Source organism: Triturus cristatus, chromosome 5_2, assembly GCF_964204655.1.
Source record: "Triturus cristatus chromosome 5_2, aTriCri1.1, whole genome shotgun sequence".
NCBI lineage: Eukaryota > Metazoa > Chordata > Amphibia > Caudata > Salamandridae > Triturus > Triturus cristatus.
The window spans coordinates 592,623,813-592,648,585 of NC_140588.1; the positions used below are offsets into that span (position 1 = coordinate 592,623,813).

General features: G+C 40.4%; 1 protein-coding gene across 1 annotated transcript in view; it reads right to left on the reverse strand.

The window, feature by feature from the left end:
* The window catches only part of GABRA3 (gamma-aminobutyric acid type A receptor subunit alpha3), a 1,714,543-nt gene that overhangs the window by 555,099 nt on the left and 1,134,671 nt on the right, over positions 1-24,773 (reverse strand). The window contains exon 7 of the mRNA XM_085607670.1: positions 7,052-7,134. Within this exon, the coding sequence (XP_085463796.1) occupies positions 7,052-7,134 (83 nt within the window). The remainder of the gene's footprint in view (positions 1-7,051; positions 7,135-24,773) is intronic.

A 24,773-nucleotide genomic window follows, 5' to 3' on the forward strand; every position in this document is an offset into this window, starting at 1 on the left:
TGATAGAGGATGAATGGGTTTTGCTGAAGCAAGCACCTTAAGCCTCACTTGCTAGGGTCCAGGTCTAGGTTGGCACCGCTTGGCAGGGCAGACATACAATTAGCAGAGTCCAGGTGCAAAAGCAGGTAAGTTGGAAGTCTTTTATGTCCCTGAGACATCTGATCAGAAGGCCATCCAGCTAGCCATTGGAGTCATTCTGCTGCAAGTCCAGTCCTTATCACCTTCTCACCCAGGCAGGGAGGGAAACAGCAGGCAGCAGGGCAGCACAGCAAGGCAGGAGTCCAGCAAATCAGAGGCCAGCAAAGTGGCAGTCCTTTAGCTTCACAGCAGTCCTTCTACCTGGCAGAGACTTCACAGGTCCAGAAGTGTAATGAAGTGGTTGTATCAGAGGCCCAGTAATTACACCGAATTGTGCCTTTGAGGTTAAGAAGACTTCAAAAATGTATCTTTGAAGGGCACATGGGTCCTCCCTTCCTGCCCTGGCTCCAGACTCACTTCAGGGGCGTATATAGCCGTTTGTGTGGGAACAGGACACAGCCCATTCAGGTGTAAGTGAGGCTCTCTCTAGCTCCTTCCCCCATTCCTCCAAGGATGGCCAATCAATTCACACCTAAACTACCTTTGTGTTTGGCTATCTAGGGGGAATACACAACACCCAGCTGTCACCCTCCCCAGACTAATTGGAGACAGGCAGCAGGGACCAGATGGCTAAATTAAGAAAATTCCAGCTTTCTAAAAGAGTCATTGTCAGAAGTGCAATTTAAATTCGACTTTACCATAAGTTGTGAATTTAACTTGTGATTCCAGAGACACCAAACTTCGAAAGTATATCTCTTCACAATTGGGAATTACACTAAATATATATAATAAGATAATCTTGATGTTAGCCTATTTGAGAAATATGCCCTGCTGCAGTGAACAAAGAACTTGAGAGATGTTCACTACCAGGACATGTAAAACTTACATGTATATGTCCTGCCTTTTAAATACATTGCACCCAGCTGCCTGGAGGTTCGCCAAGTGACCCTTAAAGTCCACTTCTTGGTCCTGGGTACATGTGGGAATGGGTCCAACCTTTTGGGTTCTTCTCACAGGTAATAGTAGCAGGAGAAGTCCTTTTTCTGTCTTCCACATGTCCAGCAGTATTCTGAGGAGAGCACTTGGGGTGCCACATTTATGCCCCATGTCAGGTACGGGTAGGGGAAACTCCTGGCCAATCCCTAACCACTGGGGGAAAATTCCCAGGGGTGACCCTACCTACTTTTGCAGCACTGGTTGTGTGTTTTACTGTAAGCTCTCACACAATGCCCACCTCTACCTGAAACCAAGATGGCAAATTGCCTTGTGCAGAGCTCCCATACCCACAATAAAGGTGTTAAAAGGCAAATAAGCAAACCCTTCTTAGTGGTCACCCAAACCCAATTCTAGGTGCAGCTCTTTTCCCACTAGCAATGGTGCCTGGCTGGTTAGCCCAACAATAGGGAGGTCAATTACCAGATGTGAGCTACATCTGCCAGTGAAAGTGTAGGTATCCTTTAAAGTTAATTACGTTCCAGGGCATAGCCCAGATCCACATCCTCTCCCTTTGTCTCAACTCTGAGAGCCACTTCAGACCTAATCAAGGAGCCATACAGCACCTGGCTGACAGTCAACACTGGCAAAAAGGCACCTTGGACCGAGGCAAGAACATCACAACTTTATACAAGTGACATTTTAAATATTGTAATATAAAATCCAACTTGATCATTAAGTTGGATTTTATATTATTATTGAATTGAGACATTGAGTCATTGTTTTAGCTGCTCCCAAATCAAAGGTAAGCATCATAAAGTGTTATAATGATCACAACGCTTTCCTATAGGAGAGCATGTCTTGCCATAGTGAAAAACTGCTTTGGAGGCTTTTCACTGCCAGCACATGTAAAACATAAAATAAACATGTCCTACTTTTTAAATACCATGCACTGTAGTCTATTGGAATTTAGGGTCTATACTAGGGGTGACATATATAAATTAAAACCGACGGTTTACCTCTTGTAAAAAGGATATTTTGCCAGGTTGAATCAGCAGTTTTAAAACTGCACAGACAGTCTGCAGGGGCAGGCCTGGAGACATGCTTTATATTGTCACTTCAGAGGTGGCAAAATATGTGCTACAATTTACTAGTGACATTTAATGTACATGTCCTGTGTAGACTTTTGTACCATCTACTAGGGACCTATAGGTAGGTTAACTATGCCAATCAGGACTATAGACAAGTTTGACATATTGGAAGGGGTTAGAAGACATGCACTGGTACTTGGTTAGCAGTGCCCCAATGCACAGCGATAATAATAAACAATAGTATCACACAAAAACATTGGGGTGCCTATGCCAAAAAGAGCCATTTTCTAACATTACCCACTTTGGATTATTATCTGAGATAGTTCCTGTCCATTCCTGTTCTTTGTAGCATCATTTTCTCTGACCTTTCGTAAAAATATTTATCTTAGGGAGATTATAAATAACGTAACGATTAACAAAATGGGTCCAGAACGCTTTGAGGGAATATATTATCCAAGATGAATTTTAATAGCCTCATCTGTTTACATATAAGCCTTCATTATGACTGCCACCCTAATTCTAAAGAAATCATTTCTCACCCATAATTACTGATCCCTTTGGATTAAAAGTAATTCCCTATGGAATGGGAAATATCATTGTACATTGGAGGTTTTCCTCCAATGTCCACATGTGATTTCCATACTATAGGCCATTTCCCTGTGAAAGATAAATAGTGTTTTTTCTTTGTTACCATTTGGGTTGGATCATCAATGCTATAAATGAGCTCTAAGATATCCTTATTCCAAAAAAACTATCTTATTCTTCCTAAGATTCCCATTTGCTTCCTCTTTCCTATTTTCCAATGTGGTCTACTTTCATTTACTCATGTTTCTCTCCTCTGGGCTCTAAATCTGCAGCTTCACATACGAGCTGGTGTTAGGGCATGGGGGTGTCTGGAATATAAGGCCCTGGTCTCCATAGCCACACGTCTCTGCCAGGTACAGTGATGCATTTTCATGATTATGGGCGAGCCTCCATTTCTGAGATAGGCTCTCTCACCTTGAATTATGAATTTTCAGTTCTACTAGCGTGAATAGGAATGAATGCCCAGTATGGACTTACCCTTTAATCCCACACTTGCAAAATAGTGCTTTCAATTTAATTGACACTATTGTTTTTCTAGAATGCCTGCATGTGCTGCATCGCTAAGATGCCCTGATGCAGTTGATTAATAAAATATGCGAATAACTAATTACAACTTTAAAATTGATTGTTTTTTTTATCAATTGCTGTCCAGGAGAAAATACTCAATTATGAATGTATAATATTGGTACTCAATTTTGGTGCTGGCCCGAAATGGCGTCTTCTATTTCTACCTTGATGACTTCTAGCCACTACTTTTTTTTGTTTAAGAAACTTTATTAGTTTTGTTAATATTAAAAAGTAACACAGAGTACATGAAATAACAACAGGCACAAGTCCAGTACTTAAGATGTCACAGAAACACTTGGCACTGAGCCATGGGCAGAAAATAGAACTGGATGAAGTGAAGCATTTGGAACTGACAGGTGTCAAAAATACCTTTCACAAATGTCCTGATGTGATAACAAAGAAGAAGGGGGGTAGGAGGGCAGGGAAGTGAGGGGGTGTCATGTGATACTGTGTATGGGAGGAATACGGGATTCAAGTATGGTAGTAAGAATAAGATTAATGGTCATTAGGTGTTTGAAGAATTTCCATTTTGGGGGGGTTGTGTCATTAATAAAAAGGTCAAGCATATTGCAAATACCCTGGGAGGGGGTTGGGCCACCTCTTGAATGAGAATGGTTTATGTGTGTGCTTTGTAGATAGGTTACCCAGGCCCACCAGGTATGATTCGATACATTATTGGTGGATTTCAGGTCAAGTAGTATAACCTTAATAGCGATGGTGAACAAAAGATCAAAGAGTGTATTGTCCATGGCAGAAAGGTCAATTGGAGGGTCTGCCATCTTGGGTCCTAGGTGGATGATCAGGAGTGATAGTGGGATAGGTGTGCTAAGCATTTTCTGAATCTGTGAGGACGCCTCTCACCAGTAGAGTTTTAGATGAGTGCAGGAAAAGAACATGTATGCCTTGTCACCAGGGGATGAGTCGCAGGTACAGCCTCTATTAGCGTGCTTCAACTTTAACCGTAACAATTTTGCCAGGGTCGAATACATACGGTGATCAACAAAAAGTCTGGTATGGGTTACCGATGGAATCAGTTTGTGTTCGAGTATTTGTGAGCCTACCTTGGACCAGGTGTCCGTGTCTGGCGGGACCTGGTTATTGGAGGAAAAGCAAGAGGACCATTTCTGTTCTAGAGGTGGATGATGTGTAAATTCTGAGATACTGAGCAGTTCATAGAATTTTGAGGCAAGGTGGGTTTGTAAAAGAAATAATTAGAATGTCAGTACTAGTTGAGAGATAAAGAGAGGACCCAATTTAGAGATCTTTGACTTAATTTTGAGAAAATCATAAAAGTCTAGGTTAGACAGGTCGGGCCCGATTCAAAAAAGTGATTTGAGACAAAATACTAACTTTACGACTTTCGGTATTCACAAAAGGCGTTTAGGAGTAGTAAAGTTTGGATTCCTAACTTAACTACTCCTACACTGAGACACAATCCTAACGTTACGACTTTCGTTATTTATAACAGGCATTTAGGAGTAGTAAAGTTAGGATTTCTAAGTTTACTAAACCTAAACTGAGACAAAATCCTAACTTTACGACTTTCGGTATTCACAAAAGGCATTTAGGAGTAGTAAAGTTAGGATTCCTAACTCTACTAGAGTATGGCTTTCTAAAGATTATTGGTGATTGGGAATTTGTTTCACTAAATTTGCTCAGCAGGAAATATTTTCATGCCCTGATTGTAAATTTCTTAGTCCTGAGTCTTTAACTTGTCCTAGTATGGAGGGTGTAATCCCTTCAGTATTGCAAGGGTGTCAGTCTTAGCAGGGGTGTATTGTGCATTGCGTGGATAGCATGTAAACACTAGAGGACAATAATTGCTCCTGGATACCCATTACTAGAAGTAGGCCATCATGACGAGCGATATGTAGTACTATTACTGTGTCTGTAATATAAAAATTTGGGGTAAGTATCGACTGGGGTTGTCTAGTATGATGGTGGACTGGAATCAGTATCTCTGTTAGTACTTCAGCATGCTATATAGAATATTACTTACCTACATGCAGTGTAGATTAACCCCTTTCCTGACCAACATATGTCCCTAATGTCTTATCTCTCTGCTTCTGTCGTTTCCAAACTGAAAGCTTTGACCATCATTTCTTTCCTTTAGCATTGAATTCAGATGGTTGTGAACCCAATCCATTTTCCCAATGATAACAGGGGTTACATTTCTAGTGAGGAGACTTTTAGTCTTTTATGGTGCTAGTTGTTCCATTGTTAGATGTGCAAAAGCTGTGATCAAGCTATTTTATAACTTCGTGTACTGACCCCCATTCTTCTTCCAGTCCTCTAAAATCTCATTCAGATCTTTAAAGCATCGAAACGCCTTTGACTTCTTACCATAAAATGTAAATTTTTCCTAATTTAGATTACCATAAATTCTGGATTTTTAATGCCTTTCTTAGTTTTACCTCTGACCTCCAGTTCTCATGCATTAGTTATCACATGCTTACCCTCATTTCATCCAAGGCAGCTATCAGGATTCAGGAACAAACAAAAGTTTCTGCAAAAATTCATCATGCTATGCTGGGCAGAATTTGAATAGGGTGAATACTGTTAATTATGATTGCTGCAGCTCAGCATGATGTAAATCATGCAGTAATACTACGTTATGCATGCAATAGTACATGGTATTCTGCACTCCCTGTATAAATGCCCTCTAAATCTCAAATTTCTTTATAATCGGTGACTTGTGATGCACCTAGTCACCGATCATAAAGAAAAGAAGCCAGCACCAACTGTAATACCGTATTACAGTTGAGTTCTGACATCACATTGACTGCCACAGACAGCAGCTTAGATGAAAGGCAGGTCAGGTCAGTTAGCATCATTAAAGCAGCGGTTTAAAGCAATGATTATGAAAGTAGTTTTCCTTTCTTTTTCTCACTTTTTCTTCTGGCATACATAGACAATCACAAAAAACATGTTTATTTTTTGCACTCTTTAGATATTTATAGAAAAGTTAGAATCTGTTTGCTTGTTTCTAAATAGTACGAGCTACTGCAGCTTTTTTATCTTTAGTTTTGAAGAATTACAAATTCGACTGATTCTAATATGATTTTTTGCAACAATTACCTAACAGGTTTTTGATGTGTTTAATTTTTAACTAGAGGTTCTGTTTTTATTCTTCATGTTTGCAAACATGCTCTCTCTTTCATATAAAAAGAGCTGCACACCAATGATTTGAGTGGTTTGTGGGAAAGGTGATGGTGTAACCAAATATTATAAAGGCTAAGTAACCCCTGCTGTGCATGATAAGGAGATTGCAAGTAAATCAGAGTTGCATAACCTTATAAAGGAACTCGTTGGTGACTTACAATGTGCTTATAATGTACTGTAGGGGGAACTTCATTCCGTATATAATGAGATGTCAGAAGATCAGCAAGGGAAACATAGTGTGTGGCATAACATAAAAATAAACCTCTGTGCATAAAATGTATAAATGAGGTTGTTTGAATTGGGTTTTTGGTGAAAGTATATATCTCAACATCATTGTGTTAGTTTATAATTTTGTTTTCACAAGCCATAAACCCTTTAATCAAGGAACGCCCAAGATATTGTCCTACAGCTGTAAACTGCTATCTCATCCCCAATCATAACATTATGGTATAAAGAAATAATGAGAGCAGCTGGGCTGAAAGCTGACAAAAGCATTTAATACCTTTTAACATGTTTGCTAATTTTCTTGTTTTAATAGTTTCTGATAGCAGTCATCTGCTTTTAGGAGAGGACCAACCTTTACAATATTATTGCTAAATGTAATCATTATTAGGGCTGTGGAAAGAAAGACTTACAGCTTCCAAATTTCAGAGGACATGCATGCACATCCATGGGGAAGTCTTCCAAGTGCATTGGACACTCTGCATGAATTGTTAACCTACAACAAAAACAGAAATAACAAGCTGATCATACATTTTTCAAGTAAGGTAAAGAGTGCTTCCTATACATGGTAGTAGGTGTCACTGGTGACATTGATGGAGCAGAGTGAAGCAGGAATGGCAGTAGTATTTGCTCTAAATCAAGAAAACTCAGTACAGTCTGTGAGAAAAACCATTTAAATCATATAAGATATATTCTGATCCTGATTGAATGCAAGGAAAATTGTTATTCAATCATACCGGTCGTAGAAATGCTACTCTGTAGGGGATTTTATTCATTAACTGTTAATCCAAAAATTAACATGCGGTCACACAGTGCCCTGTTGGTTCCTTATTAAAGTAGAACTATATGATATCACTTAAATTATCAATTGAAATACAGAAATTAACATAATTTGTCATCAATAGGTACAGTGATAGGTATTAAGGATCCACCACCAAAAACATCGAACATCAGCAAAGATCAAATGAGGTATTCCAAGTATTTTGATTTGTAGAAAACGAACAACTGTTGTCTCATAGAGCAACACTGAGAGTACTAAAAAAATAGATGATTACCAATGAAAATATTAACATGAAGGTTTTCAGGGGAGCAAAAGTTATTGCAATTGTGAGAAACTGTTGCTTTTTGCATGTTCAACCCTTGTTTTGTGGACTGATGCTGTGGATTTCTGAACTCTACACACAAGGGCTCCATTTTCCAGGTCCTCATTCAATGTAGTCTGACCAATAAAACATGACAGAAGTGGCTAACTCCGAATTGGTGTATTTTACTTTCCAGTCAGGTCATAGTGTATGGTGCAGACAAATACACCAATGGCATGGGGAGTTAAATAGCACTGTTAGACTGTGGCACGTCCTTGAAACTGACCCTTTAGAAAACATGGATCCAGGCCTACCCATGAAGCCTGATTGCAGCAGCTTTTAAACCTGCAGGAGAACCTTTAGAAATAATTATTTTTGACAGAAAAGAACCCTCATTTAAAGTATTAAATAAGTCACCCAAGTAAGACCGGTGCCCCCACACAGTAGGGTGCCTAGTATTCAAAAGAGGTACATGCAACAATTCAGTTTTGGCATACACCTAAGGTGACTAGCCCCAAAAGCCATTTTCACTGTTAAGGGCTGTAGCTGTTCCTATGCCAAAAACGAAAGTTCAGGATGTAGTTCTGCTAAATCAGGTTTTGTATAAGCTATAGGAATGATTCAACCACTATTTTAATGTTTATGACACATTCAATGCACTGGTGATGTCACAATTTTGAAAAATAGTCAGGAAAAGTAACTTTAAAAAATTTAGACTTTGTCTGCCTGAACTACCAGTAGACTAATTTGTATTGGCATCGGCCTGCCAGCGGCTGGCCCCTGCTAGTGAGAAAACTGGTCACAGAGCAAAAACAATGGCTTAGGCTTTGTAGCAGAAGTCCTGAGAATGAGGTGTGTGTGAGGTATGTGACTCCTCTCAGCACAGGAAGAGCAGCCAGGGTAGGGTTTGGAATTTCTTTTACTTGAAAGGGAGCAGTGTGAAGCCTGCAAATTCAGAGCTAAGTGTAAAGGGAGATCTGGGGACACAAAGTCTTTGTTGCCTCGGATAATTGTAGCCAGCTGTAACTAGCCCGGCACCCATCCAGTGAGAGGCGGAGCTGATCCCAGAACTAGTCATTTGGTTTAGTGCATTCTTCTCTATCTTTAGACATTTTGGTCTGCTATCTTTACTATATTGTGCTTGACATTTTAATGGTTTTGGAACCGCTAAATACTTTACACACTTTTCCTGAAGTTTTGCGTTCCTGCTCTGTGCCATAGCTACCAGGTTTATATTTTGAACTTGTGTGTTGGATTTGGCAGGATTGCAAACTTATTACTTGGGACGGACTCATATCATCCTCAACTAAGAATCCATTTTCTTACAGTAATCATAATCATATTTGTCTAAAGGTGTAACCATTTGAGTAAGTGAACCACAACTTTGAATGTAAACTCCACACAAAAAACATTGGCAATAATAATGATGAAAGAGAATGTAAAAGATAGCAAATTGAATTCCCCCTTAGCAGGCCTATTGTGGTAAGGGCATAGTACCAGAATGCCAGGTTCAAAATATTGTTCCTTAAATATTGTATATAAAATATATTTCCATTAGAGTTAATCATAGAAAATCTGCATCCAATGAAACAATATTTTTGAAAACGAAATTGGGTATACCGGTTATGTCATTCAATATATTTCTGAGCAATATCCTCACTTCCAATCACTATAGGATAGTTATGGTTTGGAAGGCACAGATAAAAAGGAGGTTATGAAATGGCTTGGGCATTTAATTGTTGACAATGGCTGTATCATTAACTCTATATATGTAGCTCAGAGCTGTATGTCAAGGTGTGTATAGTGTTAATGTATTTCTAAAGAAAATATGTAGTTTTGAGAAATGTTGCAGGATTTTACCTTTTAGATTACTGTAAATTTAAGTATAGGCATCAGTTATCAAAAAGGACACAAAAGAAAATACTGCACAATTAGATCACAGTTATAACCGTAGCTGGATCATATTAGCTTTTTTATTTGTATTTATTTTCTCTTTGTCCATTTTAATGTCTATTTAATTTTCTAATATATAATTTTCATAACATATTTGTATTTAATTTTGCCTTGTTTTAAAGGTCATCAAGGTTTCAGTGATTATGACATTACCCCCATTTTGCTGCACCGATATTGTTTTTATTTTTATTTTGTTAATGTCTGTTTACTGATTTAAGTATAACTAAAAAGTATAAAGCTATATTAAAATGAAATATGGATAAAATTCAATTCATTGGTCTCAGGGACTTCCCCCTCGTTGTGATTTGTATGGTTCTTTTCTTCAGGGCACTGTAGATGTAGAAGTACATGTGAAAGAACTTTCTTTTTGAAGATTTGAAGGCAATGTATGGATTTATCTTCAAAGAAGCACAAGACTACCACAGACATGCACCACACTATCTGGAGGGTGTAACTAACAATCTCCCCACTCCTTTGAACATCCTAGCAGGGGTTGCCACGAAGCTCGGCCTGACAGGTTTGAAAAATTGAGACAACACGGGCGCATCTCTCCTTCGACCAGAGAATTATATTTCATTCTGATGTAAAAAAGCTATGATACTGAAACCTTTTGTAGGTAGAAGGAATACTACAGGAGAGGCAAGTAGGAGGAAAGAAAAGTTTTGATATACTGAGCAGAAGCGAGAGCATGATGTGCTATAATTTAAGATTCCTGTTTTTCTATTTCATGCATATGGTTTTGTGATGCCTATACCACTGTTATATATATATATATATATATATATATATATATATATATATATATATATGTATATATATATATATATATATATATATAAATATCAAGCGCATCCTTCCACTTCCCGGCGGGCGAGGAGGAACAGCACACGGACACCAGACGTGCTTCACAAAGATTTATTCAGAAGTTAGTAACGGCGTGGCATGTCATTACGCGTTTCGGCCACCAGGTGGCCTTGATCACATAGAGTAACAACCTTACTGAATATCCTTTTATACAGCATTTTGAAGTCACGTGATAATTAGTGTTGAACGATATAGAAGAAATACTCTTGGTTTGCTTGTCATAATACATCATAATGAGGGTGTACAAATACATGATCAATAATAAGGTGCAAATGCTTGCTGTTCAAGGTGCGCAGGTTAAAGTGCAAATTGCAATGATATTATGTGCAAAACATGCTGTAAAGTGCAAAATACAAATATTAGCATGGGATATTTAATTATAAATAGGGGATAGCTATGAGAATTTTTGAAAGTACAAAATACATTTAATAAAACCTTCATATTTGATCGCCTATAAAAAAATATATATATATCAAGATGTTTTGTGCAAAATACGCAATAATTATATCCACATTGATCAGCAAAGAAAAGACTGTCAACCTAATTCACAAATGATCATGAGTACAGGATTCAATAATTGGCAAGCAAAAATAAAGATTCAAAAACCTAATAACAATATATCGTTCATATAAATCTTAATTTTCTCAAGGAATATAAAGTGCAAAATGTGAAAAAATAACAGGATAGGAGAACACGAGAAAAGATCCATTATGTGTTTGACAATGGAGATTCTTGGAGTACCACGGCCTAAACATCAGACAAGTCCAAAATCAAAGTCCAATTTTCCAAATATAGGGATTGGTTTAATGGGCGTCTGCACAAAAGCATATGATAGTATGAATTTCTTTAATCGCGACGTTCCCAGACATATGGTGGCTTGTGACTTTGGAAGGGCCGAATTGGGTGTATCATCCATCGAAGAAGTTTACAAATATCGGTACCAGCAAGAATATGGGCGACAGTCAAAAGGAAATTGAAAATATAACAGTGGGATAACTGAAAAACGACTGAAACAAAAGGACAGAAAGAGGTGGAAGAAAAAACAAATACGCATTTAGACGTCAGTAAATGGTTCATCAATTATAAACTCACATTGCAATATTTGAACAGTAATAACCAATGTTTTACTCTGTTTTCCCAACTATGTGTGGTTAAAATTGAAAGAGCATAAAAAGACTAAAATCAAGGAACAGCTGACCATACACAAAAAATATATATGCTGATGGATATCTCGTTTGACTTATTCAGATTTGACCCTGAAAGAATGTGTGTATGTTCGCGTAAAGACAATGTAATTGCTGTCATATACAGTTATACAGGTCCTCAGAGTTGTTGAGTCCTGTAGGGGCCTTGCTGTCGAACTCAAGGATGTACCTTGTTTCGAGCTGTCTTAAAGATTTTTCTCTATTGCCCCCTCTGCGTTGTGCAGGAATGCTGTCAATAACAAAGTACTTAAGACAATTCAGGTCATTGTTATGGTACTTTTAAAAATGTCGCGCTACGGGGTAGCTAGAGTCATTGTTGACAATTGCTCTTAAGTGCTGAAGGATCCTGGTGTGGGCTTGGAGTTTTGTACTGCCTATATAGTTTAAACCACACGTGCAGTTTAGGACGTAAACCACGAATTCTGACTTACATGTGTAGTGGCCCTTAATTTGTCTTGCGGTGGGGCTAAAGGGTACAAAGTATTCAGTGGTGTTCTGACCGAATTTGCATGCCCTGCAGCTTGTACATTTAAAGAATCCATTTTTTGGTTTGAGCCACGTGCTGTCAGCAGGTTTGTCCCTATTGGATCCCATGAGTTCTCCCTTCATCGTTTTAGCCCTTCTGTATGTAATCACAGGTTTAGGAGGTAACATTGGGGCCAGTACACCATCGGTAAGTAGAATGGGCCAATTTTTTGAAACAATGGCCCTTATTCTGTGGTGTTGCCTACTGTAGGTTGTGATTAAACGTGGTACGTCCAAAATTGAATCATCCACCACCAGATTAGGTACATTGGTAATAGGGATACTGGACTTCTCAATTAATAAAGTATCTCTGGGCATGATTTGTACTTTATCATAAGCCTCCCTCAGGGTTCTCTCAGTGTACCCTCTTTCCTTCATCCTTGTTATAGCCTCCTCCGAGCATTTTGTTCTCTCCTCTGGTGTACTACAAATACGCTTTATGTGGAGGAGTTCCCCATAGGGGATACTTCTTATCAGGTGCTGCGGATGAGCACTGCTGGCGTGCAGAATAGAATTGCCAGCAGTGGGTTTTCTGTATAGGGTTGTTTCAATTTTATTGTCAACAATCATGACTTTAGTATCAAGGAACTCAACTGAATTGTAATCTACGTGCGACGTGAATTTGAGATTAAAAGTATTACTGTTTAAAATCTCAATAAAATTCATTACACTAGAAGAATCCCCATTCCAGACCATAAAAACATCATCAATAAACCTGAGCCATGTGACAATCTGGGAATTGAATATTTCCGCATGTGTCCCCATGAGAACCTGCTCCTCCCACCAGCCAACATGAAGACAGGCATAACTGGGGGAGAAGCCAGCTCCCATGGCGACTCCCCTCTTTTGGGAATATAGGTCATTGCCAAACATAAAATGATTATTGCACAGAGCCCATTCAATTAATTCCAAAAGCATAGCATTATGATTATGAAATTTGATCGGTCTGAGATCCAGATAGTGTTTGGTGGCAGTTAAACCTGTGGCATGTTCGATGCTGGTATATAGTGATTCGATATCAAGAGTCACTAACAAAAACCCAGATTGCCATTCAATGTTGTTCAACTTTCTGATGAAATCACTAGTGTCTCTAATGTAGGTGGATAAGTTCTTAACTAATGGCTGTAAAAAATAGTCCACATACCTACTGGTGTTCTCACTGATGCTGTTGATGGCGGAAATAATAGGTCTGCCAGGTACCGGCCTTGTGGCTTTATGGATTTTCGGTATGAGACGCAGTGAGGTGATTGTGGGGAATTCATTGTGCAAGAAGTTGAATTCGCTGTTGGAAATCAAACCCTGTCTCTTGTATGAGTGTAGCATTCTCTTGAGGGATTCTTTGGCAGCATTGTAACGCTTGATGTTTATTTTTTCATAGCAGTTACTGTCGGAAAGCTGCCTTCTTGCTTCAGACTCGTATTCATTCTTGGGCCAAACAACTACATTTCCTCCTTTGTCGGACGTGCAAATTATCAGACCTGAGTTGTTATTAAGTTTTGTCATGAGTTTTTTGTACTCTGACTCCTGTTGATTAATTTTGGCCTTCTTGTGACTGATTGCCCTATACAGATTTTTTAAGTCATTGGTGACCATTTCTTGGAATATATCCACTGCGTCTTTGGGCATCATGGGTGTAAAGCTCGATTTCCCTTTGAAGGGACTGAGGCCAGCACATGAGTCCGTATTTATAAGGGTTGAGAGTCTTTCCTGTGTGGGCCGTGTGTCTTTTGGCTCATTGGCGGAATTGGCCTCAGGGTTATTGAGTTCAGCCATGGTGAGGAGCAGTTGAGCATCCGATGCTTCCAGATTGTAATCGGCAGTAATAGCTGTACTGCCTGTCGTAGCATGTTGTTTGTTTCCGCCTTTAATAGTAAAGAATTTCTTCAATTTCAATTTCCTCACAAAGCTGAATATATCTACCCTGGTCTTGCAGTAGTTAAAATTATTGTTTGCACAGTACGAGAGGCCCAAAGATAAGATGTTCTCTTCAGCAGCTGTAAGAACAATATTCGAGAGATTAACTATGGTCTTACTGTTGCTTAAATGTTTAGAATTCTTTGAGTCTTTCATCTTCGTCGTCGCCATTGCGCTTTTCTGCCTTTTGATGTTGCGGGCTTTTCTTCTGGCGCACCGTTTCTTATTGCGCCTGACCCTGCGGATGTTTGCGGATTCCGCGGTCTCAGGGTCTGACGGCGGTCCTCGGCCAAAAAATTCAATTCCTCTCCCGGTTGCAGTATGTTTGACATCATGCTTGTATTCATACGGTCCATTTCTTCCCCTCCACTCCCGCTGGTCAATGACGCCGAATCTGATGTATCCGACCTGACCGTTATGGGATTTTCATTCGCCGTTGGTACAATTCGTGTGGTGGTGGTCAATACGTCGGAACGCTTTTTCCTTGCATTGTCATAACGACGTGCAAATGTAAAAATCTGTCCCAGTCCGTAGTCTTCTTTGTCTCTAGTGAATTTGCGTATTTTTCTCAGCTTGATTCTTTCCTGCTGCCTCTTGATTCTGTCGTCAATTTCCTTCCTTTGTTTTTGAATTTCCTCTGTTTCAGGTCGTTGATCGAGTTGGCCATTGATTTCTTCAATTTGTTTGAGGAGAGTGCTCCGATCGATTCTGGCATATTTAATTAAGATCCTAACCGCATTCATGGAGGCGCTGAGGTTGTTGTCAGCCCATTCAGCAAGCATTTCAGGATTGATGTTTTCGAAATTGGGTGCTAACATGATTCTTAGCCCACGTGGGACTCGGCCAGCTTCCTCATACTTGGTTAGCGATATTTCTTCCCACCATTTCATCATTTCGCTTTTTAGGTGTTTTTCAAGCGTTTTTAATAGAGTTCTAAAGTCAGGGTTAGGATCCACAGCCGTGTTCTTACCATCGTCAACTCGTTTTGTGGCTGTCGCACCCAGATTCCTGAATAGTTCTTCGGCCTCCGCCTCACGTTCTCGTTGGGCGTTACTGGACATGCCTACGCCGCACTAACGATAACTTCTTTTGCAGTCCAAACTTCACTTGGGCTGCAAGGATAGAGAAACACTACCTCGGCACCCGTGTTCATTTACAATTCCGCTTGCCTTGAAGGAATCATCGGGAAATGCTGCAAGAGCAACATCTGGCAGCACAGCATCAAGGTCCTTCTGGGATTTGTAGTCAGCACGGGGAGCCGGCACCGAATTCCGTACACGAAAATACGTTCTGAAAGTGGCTGAAGGTGTCGGCCCGTTGTCGCCGAGGGGATCCGTGAAGAGGTAGCAGTCCCACTACCATATATATATATATGAAAAAAGTCACCTTGAAAAATCATTTCAATATACTTCATGTGCATGTTCAATCCCCAAACACTAACTCTCAGAGTTCATGAGGTTTTCTAATTTAGGTTTACTGCCAGTATGTGTGTTTGTGTGTGTATGTTTGCATACAGTGCATGTATTAATGTTGGCAAAAGATGTTTCCGTTGCTTGCTTATTTTATATTCATACAATATGTAATACAGGACATATTTAAGTTAAAAGACGTAGATAAAGAATGCTTTCATCTAATTCAGAGAAAAATATTCTCATTAGCATCCCTGTTATTTTTCAGTGGACCTTTTCCATTAGTACTTAGTGGCGTAGCTGGGGGGGCAGGCTGCCCCGGTTGGCACTGTTTTTGGGGGAGGTAGAGATAAGCAAGTCGTGTCTGTCGACTACCTCCAGCCCCTGTTCCTTAGAACAAGTCATCCGTCGGTCGCCAGACCCCCATGAACAAATCTGCCATCGCCCGCCACCCACCTCGCTCTTACCTGCACTGGGCGGCAGACTTAGGGTCTCTTCCCCGGGTGGCAATAGGTCTAGCTACACCACCGTGCATTGTGGTGCCACAATGCACTGTGGCAGTATGGAATACAACAGCAAAATGTGAGTTGTTTATGAGATTAACATTTTATACCTTATAAATGTTCTGTACTGCACTTCTACACATCTACCCACTGACCACAGTGGCAGTCCTTATCTCCAGAATTATCCCCAGATTCATGTGTGTGGACCTGAGATGATAATTAATTATGCAACCATACATATGATTTATTCACCTTAAAAATAAACATAAGATACTTCGCGTATATTTGCAAGGAGATAGCACCACCAGAACGTCACTTTTAGCGACGTTCTGGTGGCACTATGCCCATCTCCATATTAACAAAGTGGTGTTAAGCCACTGTTTGTGGCTTAGAGCCACTTTGTAAATATGGTTCCTTATCACACCATTTTCTGCATGAATGGGGTGTGCAATACTGTGGGTGTTCCACTGCAACATCCATGGCTTTTTGACGCTGCTTCAGATTTACAAGAATGTGTAATATCAGGTGTTAGTGTGGCACAACGAGGAGAAATACTTTTATTTCTCCTGTTTTTTGCTTTTTCTATGTGTGCTGCATTTTGCAGCACACATAGAAAAACGCAAAATGCCATTAATGGTTGTTTATGTACAGCAAGGTATCCCTTCCAGCACATAAACAATCAATAATGGTGTTTTGTCACTTCTATGTGTGCTGCAGAACACATAGAAGTAACAAATTGCCATTATTGATTGTTTATGTGCTGGAAGGGACACCTTCCTGCACATAAACAATCACCCCCTGCACGCAGGCACCCTTGCACTATGGTGCACAAGTGCCTGTGTTGTGTTGGTGCTAGGCAGCTAATGTTATCGCCAGAGCTAAGGAAAACACAGGGGTGTGCCATATTGTTGCAGATACGGTGCATCCCTGCATTTTGAAAATGTCAGAGTGCGGCGCTACAAAATTTGGTGAAGCTCTGCGCTACGACATTTCCCTGTAAGTATGCCCCTTTGACTCAATCACGCAGCACTTCCCTAAACCTATTAACATAATCAGGGCTCCCAATCAAATATGTTGAAATACTATATATTCTTATGTAATTGGATCAGCATACTCTTTCTCCGAGTTTTCTTTTTTTCATTTTTAATCTCAGTAGTATCTCGACTACTATATCTTGTGTAAAATTGTTTCCTTTTACTACAACAGTTAGCCACTGTTTCCAGAAAATGTGCTTTACATTAAGGCAAGTGTTAAATGGTTGCACATGGAGTTGCATTGATATTCGTCAGGACAGTTATCAGTGTCATCACAATTGCCACCTGCAAGAAAACCTTTTAACACTTTGGATTATACAACAAATTCCACTGGATGGTTCCTCTGCTACAAGGCAAATCGTAGAGCACAGGAATGAGATCACGTGGCAGTAATAAGCAGTGCTTTAAATGGGCAGATACTATCTGGTACTGAGTACCTGCACTTCTTTCATTTGAAGGGGAGGGTACCTTCACTTTTTAGCACTGCTACAATACATTTAATTGGAGAGTACCAGCACTTCTCAGGAGCAAACAAGTACTCTAAAGAGTGAGTACTTGCACCTCTAGATGTCCATATAGAGCACTGGTAATTGGTGTCCCAATGCTCTCGGGTTCAGTCTTGGAAAGGTGATCATGAAGATACAAAACTGCTCCTGCCATGAGACGAAGGTTCTGTGCTATTAAGTTGGTAACCTTAACAACGTCCCTGGGATACCTGTATGGCCAAAGGTCCCTGCATGGCTGTCAAAGGTGCACTACCTCACCAGTTTGGCATATTTGTAAGAGATATTTAAGAGCAAAGATTAGGATTTGCTGAGCAAGACTTGCACCTAACTTATTTCTCCACCCAAGGCGTTGGGGGCTACTGCCCTCACATACCAGGTAGTGAGAAGACTGATGGGATTATAGAAAAGATCAATTTGACACTCCCCGGCACAAGCAGTGCAACCTTCACAATTTCTAGCAGAGTATGTGTTGCGCCAAGTAGTGTGTGACATTTGTTTCAGTCACTATGTGCATCTTGGACACGGTGCAGAGTAAATATTGTTAATTGTGGCCATATTGAGCTCCTAGCTAAACTGTAGAGTTATTTTCCACTGTTTCACTTCGAATGTTATAACATACATTCACATGACACAAAGTGGAAATTGAGAGCATGCATCTACCCCCGGCTAAATCAATTAATGCTAATTCCAGTTTTTGGGCTCCTCTTCCCCTTTCTGGGAAGACCATGGTTGGTCCTTACTGTTATTGGTCAGAGTGAATGCAAATACCTTGATGAGTTAATTTCAGCTGCTCTGTTGCCTCGTCCATGCTTTGGAAAAGCCTGAGAAGATGCACTATACATGACAAAAGAAGGTCGAGAAAAGCATCTTGTAGACAAACTAGTCAGACAACAGAACCATGCCTTTATAGCCCTTAATGTTACAGAGTTACAGCCTCTTTCATTCATGATTGATTTTGCAATTGTAATTGGTAGTTGTTCTCCCCACTCCTGTAGGTGCCTCGAGGAACTGGAAATCATGATTTCGAAAAAATATTTCTAAAGCATAAGCCCCTGAACTTGGGACCATTTGCAACATCATTGTGGGTGATATTCCTTATCAGGAATCACTTCCCCCTGGATTAACTCTTGGGTCATTTATGTCCTTAACTCATCCCAGGACAACAATTAGGAGGAGCGAGAAGTATGTGTAAGGCTTTACCCTCAGCTTCCCTTTTCATATACAGCAATACTTGAGACGGTTTACCTTATTTTGTTAAATCCTATTACAATCCTCCAGACAGAATGTTGCATTGCCAATATCTCACTTGGGTGTAGTGTTGATCACCCAGGTAAATTGGTGATATTCACTGTGCCCTTGTGGAATACATTTAAAGGTCGTCATCCACAGATACCACTTATGACTTGCTTCATCGTCGGATCCTCTTCCCGCTCACCTAGCATGGGGGGATGGGCTTCTTTGGCTATGTGGTTTTATTGATTGTGAGAAGAAATTAAAATTACCTGCCGGATCCTACTACTTTTGTACAGATGTATAGGGTCACTACACCCCTATGACATCACACTGTTTTTAATGTTGCCAATGGACAAATCATTAAAAAAGTAGTAGGATCCAGCAGTCAATTTTAATTTCTTATCACAATCACCAAAACCAAATACTCTTGCGGATTGTAATAGGGTTCAACAAAATAAGGTAACCTTCCTCAAGTATTGTTGTCTTAACACATCCTACCCTGGAACTGTGCTCAGCTCTTAGGACTGAATCCTTATTAACACCATTAACTGAACAATTGGCTAATATTCCTGTGTGAATGGTGATTATTTTTTTACCATTAGAGTTTTTGGCCTCTTTTGCTGAAAAGTCAGTTCCTCATTTGTTAAGGTTTTCCATCTGGGCAGCCAGGAAAAAATGCATAGGCAATTATATTATAGAAAACCTGATATATCACATTAGTTTTCAGGCATCTTGACCCGATGATTTGATATATATATCAAAAATGTAAAAACGCTGCGTTTCAAACCTACTTCCAACTCTGTAAGTTCTGATTTATCACACTCAATAGTCCTAGAGAGCCATCTGCAAAAAGGAGTCATTCATGTATCTGATTGAAGTGTAATAGTACGTTTGACCCTGGACACCAATGGCAATTGACATTACCCATCACAGTTACTGGTTGGTGACCAATACCTGCTTCAGAACCCAGAAAAAAGTCTGCACTCAGAATATTGGTGTCAGGGTCGAGGCTGGACTGCCTCAACCTTCCTCTGGAGCCCGCCTTCTGAGCGTGTGGTGCAAGGATCTGAAAAAGTTGGAACAGTGCGAGTCACTTATCCATTTGAAAGAATCTCAGTAAATTCAGGGACTACTGGGAGGGCTTGTAGCTATGTTGCCTAGAAGTGTAGACCCCTCCACGACTATCCTGAAGTGCATTTGATTCCATAGATTTAACATACAGACTCTAAATCCAGCAATAACCACAGAGAAAGAATATGCCATAAAAAAGCTAAATGACTTCTCCCCATCAGCAACTGTGTCTCTGTGAACTGAGTTTTTCTCTTGAAATGTGTTCATACACATCTGACTTTTCCTGAACATTTGTGCTGAAATTATACTTTGTGTTGCTGTTTTTTCCTGTCTTTGCCATTCAGTTGCTAAGTAAATAATTAAGAAACTATTATCTCAAAAAGGCCCCATTTACTGCTGCTTTTTAACATTTCTGTAGTTCTTCAACCCATTCGTAACCAAATGTGGAAAGGATATTTATCTATACAGGGATCATTTTCACAATTTTAATCAGGCACAGCCGGTACAGGTAAGAGTGGTGGGGTGGTCCATGGGGCAGGGGGGAAGTCGGCAGATGATGGGATAGGGAAAATTAATAACTAAAACCACTTACCTTGCACTCGCCACATCGCCGACTCGGCAATGAGGTGAGCGCAAGGTAAGTTGTTTTATTTCTTTATTTTGCCTATCTTCTCTTCTGTCAACTTCCCCCCACCCCATCCCACCGCTCTTACCTGTACCCGCAGTACCTGCGTTTAATTGTCTTTGCTTTTTCATTATCAGTGATGTCATCAGTGATGTCACTGACCATGTCATGAATGATGCAATATGTGATGTCATCAGCAGTGCATTGCGGGGGCGTGAGTTTTAGTTAGCTGAACTAACTATAATGGCGGCATTTATATGGATTTGTACGAGTGAAATGTCCAACTAACTATAACTTCCCTGAAACGAAAGGTTTTTTCAGTGAATATATATATGTGTGTGTGTCAGAGTCTGCATGTATTGGTATCATATAGTTTAAACCTTGCTCAGAAACAACCAAACTCTGTTACTTTTGGGGGCGTCTAGTGAGACAGTACAGTAAGTTAGTGGGGTGTTGGGAGATGATTCAATGTCATGTGCATCAACTTACATAATCTTATCGAAGAATTCAATTGTTTACTGAAAAAAGTTTTCCCGTTTGGCTCATTTTGTTTAGGCAGTATGAGACCTCAGTCACAGACTGTTACCCTCTCCCTCATAGCCTGACTGTCAAATTTCCTACAGATCAACCATCCTTCTCCCCTCTCTCAGTTTACCCGACCACACTATCCAATATATATATTTTTTAAAACACCTGCAAATCTGGGATCCTCCCTCATCTCCTTTGTCAGCAAAATGTACAATGCAAAAATTATGTCCTTCTGCCCCTTCACATGATCTGGTTTTCCAGCCCCCAAAATTAAAAGATAAATTAAGATGAACAGATTAGCTGAGGCTGGGAAATGAGGTGGAAAGGGGAGCTAGACCACCCTATTTTATGCCACATATACCGTTTTTTTCAAAGCTGCAAGAGGTGAATAAGACAGAAACAGTAGTAAAGGACAGGCTCTACAACGTAGCTCGAGCAACTTTGAATAGTGAGTGAATGTAATGTTTACAGCACAATTTCAGGGAAAGCGTGATGAATTAGGATTTGGGGACTCCTTGGGGGTAACAACAGTCAAAAGATTAACTTGGGGCTCAGCCATTATCCTGGAGTTCAAAACATCTCCAGTAGGGTAGAACAGGAGGATAAAGTTAGAAAGTGACCCTCGAAGCCTCTGAGGTTGCTTCACTACTGTGGTGTCTTTGTTTCCTACCCCATGTCTCAAGTTCTCTGTTAGTGCTTTTTTTAGATTGTAGACATCTTAAGCTCGGCAAGACAAGAGGCTGCAGCAACAGGTATCTCCACATGGTCCAATGCTACATTTCAGTGGTCCTGCATTGGCTTTGAACTTTGCTGGAATCCACAGACCGTTGGTGCCTTTTCATGGTCTTCCAGAGGCCAAATAGACTAAATTGCTTAAATTACTAAAAAAGTCTCTTCCTGATTTTTGCACAGCTAGTGGGCTACAGTGAAGGATTCAAGAGCCCAGGTCTCTGCCCAGTCAGGGCTCTGACAAGATCCATTGCAGTCTAACCCCAACTGAGCAGCTTATTTTTCTGGGAACAACTAAGGCCTTTTTCAGCCAGATATGTCCATGAGGCAGAACAATGGAATAGCTAGCTGACACTTGGAGAGTACCTCCAGTCCCTGGGTTAATGTGGTTTACTGTTTACTTGTAATTCACCTTTTTACACTTCATCAGGGTAGTAATTACTCCCTCGGGAGAGGCGGGAAACCAAACAATCTGGTTTATTATTATCAAGCTTCCAGGCTGCATAAAGTATTATTTTCAAAGGTAGCTTTCTCACCATATGTATCAAATATCTAACTTCATGGCTGAATTAGATTTATCATAAACAGTAAAAGGCAACTTTTCAGAAATTTCCACGAATTGTCCTGGCCAAAATTAGAAACATACACTTTTGCTAGCAATGGAACTTTACCTACTGAGTAAGAACATCATTTTGTAGATTGTCAGTGTTAGGACATACTTTTCCTTAATATCTCACATACCCTTCATGTATACATTAGGGGCCTCATTTAGAAAGAATTGGTGTAGGGCAGCGTTTCAAGTAATTTTGCTGCGCTACCCTATGCCAATTTGAAAAGGCAGGAATGCACTGTATTTACAAGATAAGCCCCTGTGCACAATTTGCAGCCGAACACCAATGCAGACACACTTGCACCATGGTGCAATGATGTCTGTGTTGCTGGCATGATTGTTTTTGTGCAGGAAGGGGCACCTTCCTTCACAGAAACAATCATGAGAGGCATTTTCCAATTTGTACGTATGCTGCAGAATGCAGCCCATGTGAAAAGAGGAAAAATCAAGGAGAAATGTTAACATTTCTCCTTGTTGCGCCTGCTCTGGGGAGGCGTGGGTTTTTAGCACTGTCACAAGTTTACGTGATGTTGTAAATTTGGAGCAGTGTTAAAATCTATGGGTGTTGAGTTCGAACACCCACAGCAACGACCATGGAACTCTTCTTGACATAGAGTAAGGCAAGGCAGCGCTTTATTGAAATATCAGTGCTCAGCTGCTTCATCTTTTGCTCTTCGAAGGGCCACTGTCGGCCTCCCCTGGCAATGATAGGTCATGAACGTAGCTGCACCAGGTTTATTAAAGTGTCAGTGCTCGGCCGTAGCCATGACTGTGGAAAATATGTTAAAGTGTGAGTGCTGAGCCACAGTAACTTTTACTGACTGCAACACCACAATCAGCCTCCTGCAGTCAAATATTTTAGAAGGATGGTACTCTGCCGCAAAACCCTTGGCTGGCCGCCATACTGCTTTTGGTCTCCATATTTTTGGTAAGTGGGGCCAGGGCCACGCCTGTGCACATATTGCTAAGTTGGCATTACTTTTAATACCACATAGAGACATTGTCTTTTTTTCTTTTATTTCCCCATGATGGCCTTTGGTCTTGCCTCTAATATTTCCAGAAACTTTACCGCCCCATGTGTGTGTTCTGGATTGAGTACAGATATGATGGCTTGCCTGCATGTTCGAATGGCGGTGCAGGCAGCATCCTTCTGTGGTCAGGTATGATTGCCGAGCAGATGCAGAGGACATATATTAGATTTTCCTTTTCCTCCTCACAGAGTCTGCATTCTGTAGTCTTGGTGAAGTTTAACCAAGTAGTAGTTGGTCCAAAGTTGGTTGGATTCCTAAAAGGAGGTTCATAAACTTGACCTTGATGTGGAATAGGAATCCAGTTGAAGAAGGGCTGTGGTTTTAAAGAGGTATACGTGTTAGTAACTTGCCAGACATACGCCCGCTTCACCAAAGTCATTTTATCTTCTTGCATGGATCTGGTGGTTCTGTTAGGATGTTTTTTTTCAATTCACCAGCTGATTCCTTAGTAATCCATAAGTCAGTGGCCAATGACTGCAGAGCCTCGTTTAAACAGCGACTGAATGTTAAATAAGCGAAATGGGTGCTGTAAATGTTTCCTTCTGTTGTATGGACAGACCACATGTTGACGACACTTTCTTAGGGGCATATCACCAACAACCGGGATAATTATCGCTAAGCGCACTTAGCGCTAGGATAATTATCGCCGGCTATCGCTGGTTTCTAATGCTGAGATAGCGCGCTATCGGGCGACGCTTATCTCAAAAGCGATAGAAATACCAGCGATAGCTACATATTGTGCGATTATCGCTGGAAATCCAGCGATAATCGCACAGTGATTGGCGAAACATTGGTAATAGGGCAGGACAGACTTAACCATTATATCCACCTTCCATTGGATATAATGGCTAAGTCAGATTAAAAGCAGACGTAAGAAAAGTAGCGATAACTGCGGTTAGCGCTACTTTTCTTATCACTCTGCAGGTTAGCGTGAAGCTAGATAATAGGAGAAATATCGCTTAGCAACATTTCTCCCGTTATTTAGGGGAAGAATGCCCACTTTGCATCTCATTAGAGATGCTCAGCTGGGCGTTCAGGGAAATGGCGAAAATGCATGGAAACACGCGGTAACGTGTCCATGCTGATAGGGCGTTAAGATTATCGCCGCTAAAGCGGCAATAACGCCCTTGCTGATATGCCCCTTAGTGTCGCAGTGCCCAACTTCACAGTAGCAGCAAACATCAGTTCACGAAAAAGCACAAAATCTCAGAATATCGCGCAGAAATGAGAGATTGGTACAGATGTGATCTCTCCCGTGAGCCGCATGTGTAAACGTTCCTGCCCAAATCACAATATAACCTAAACTTACACTT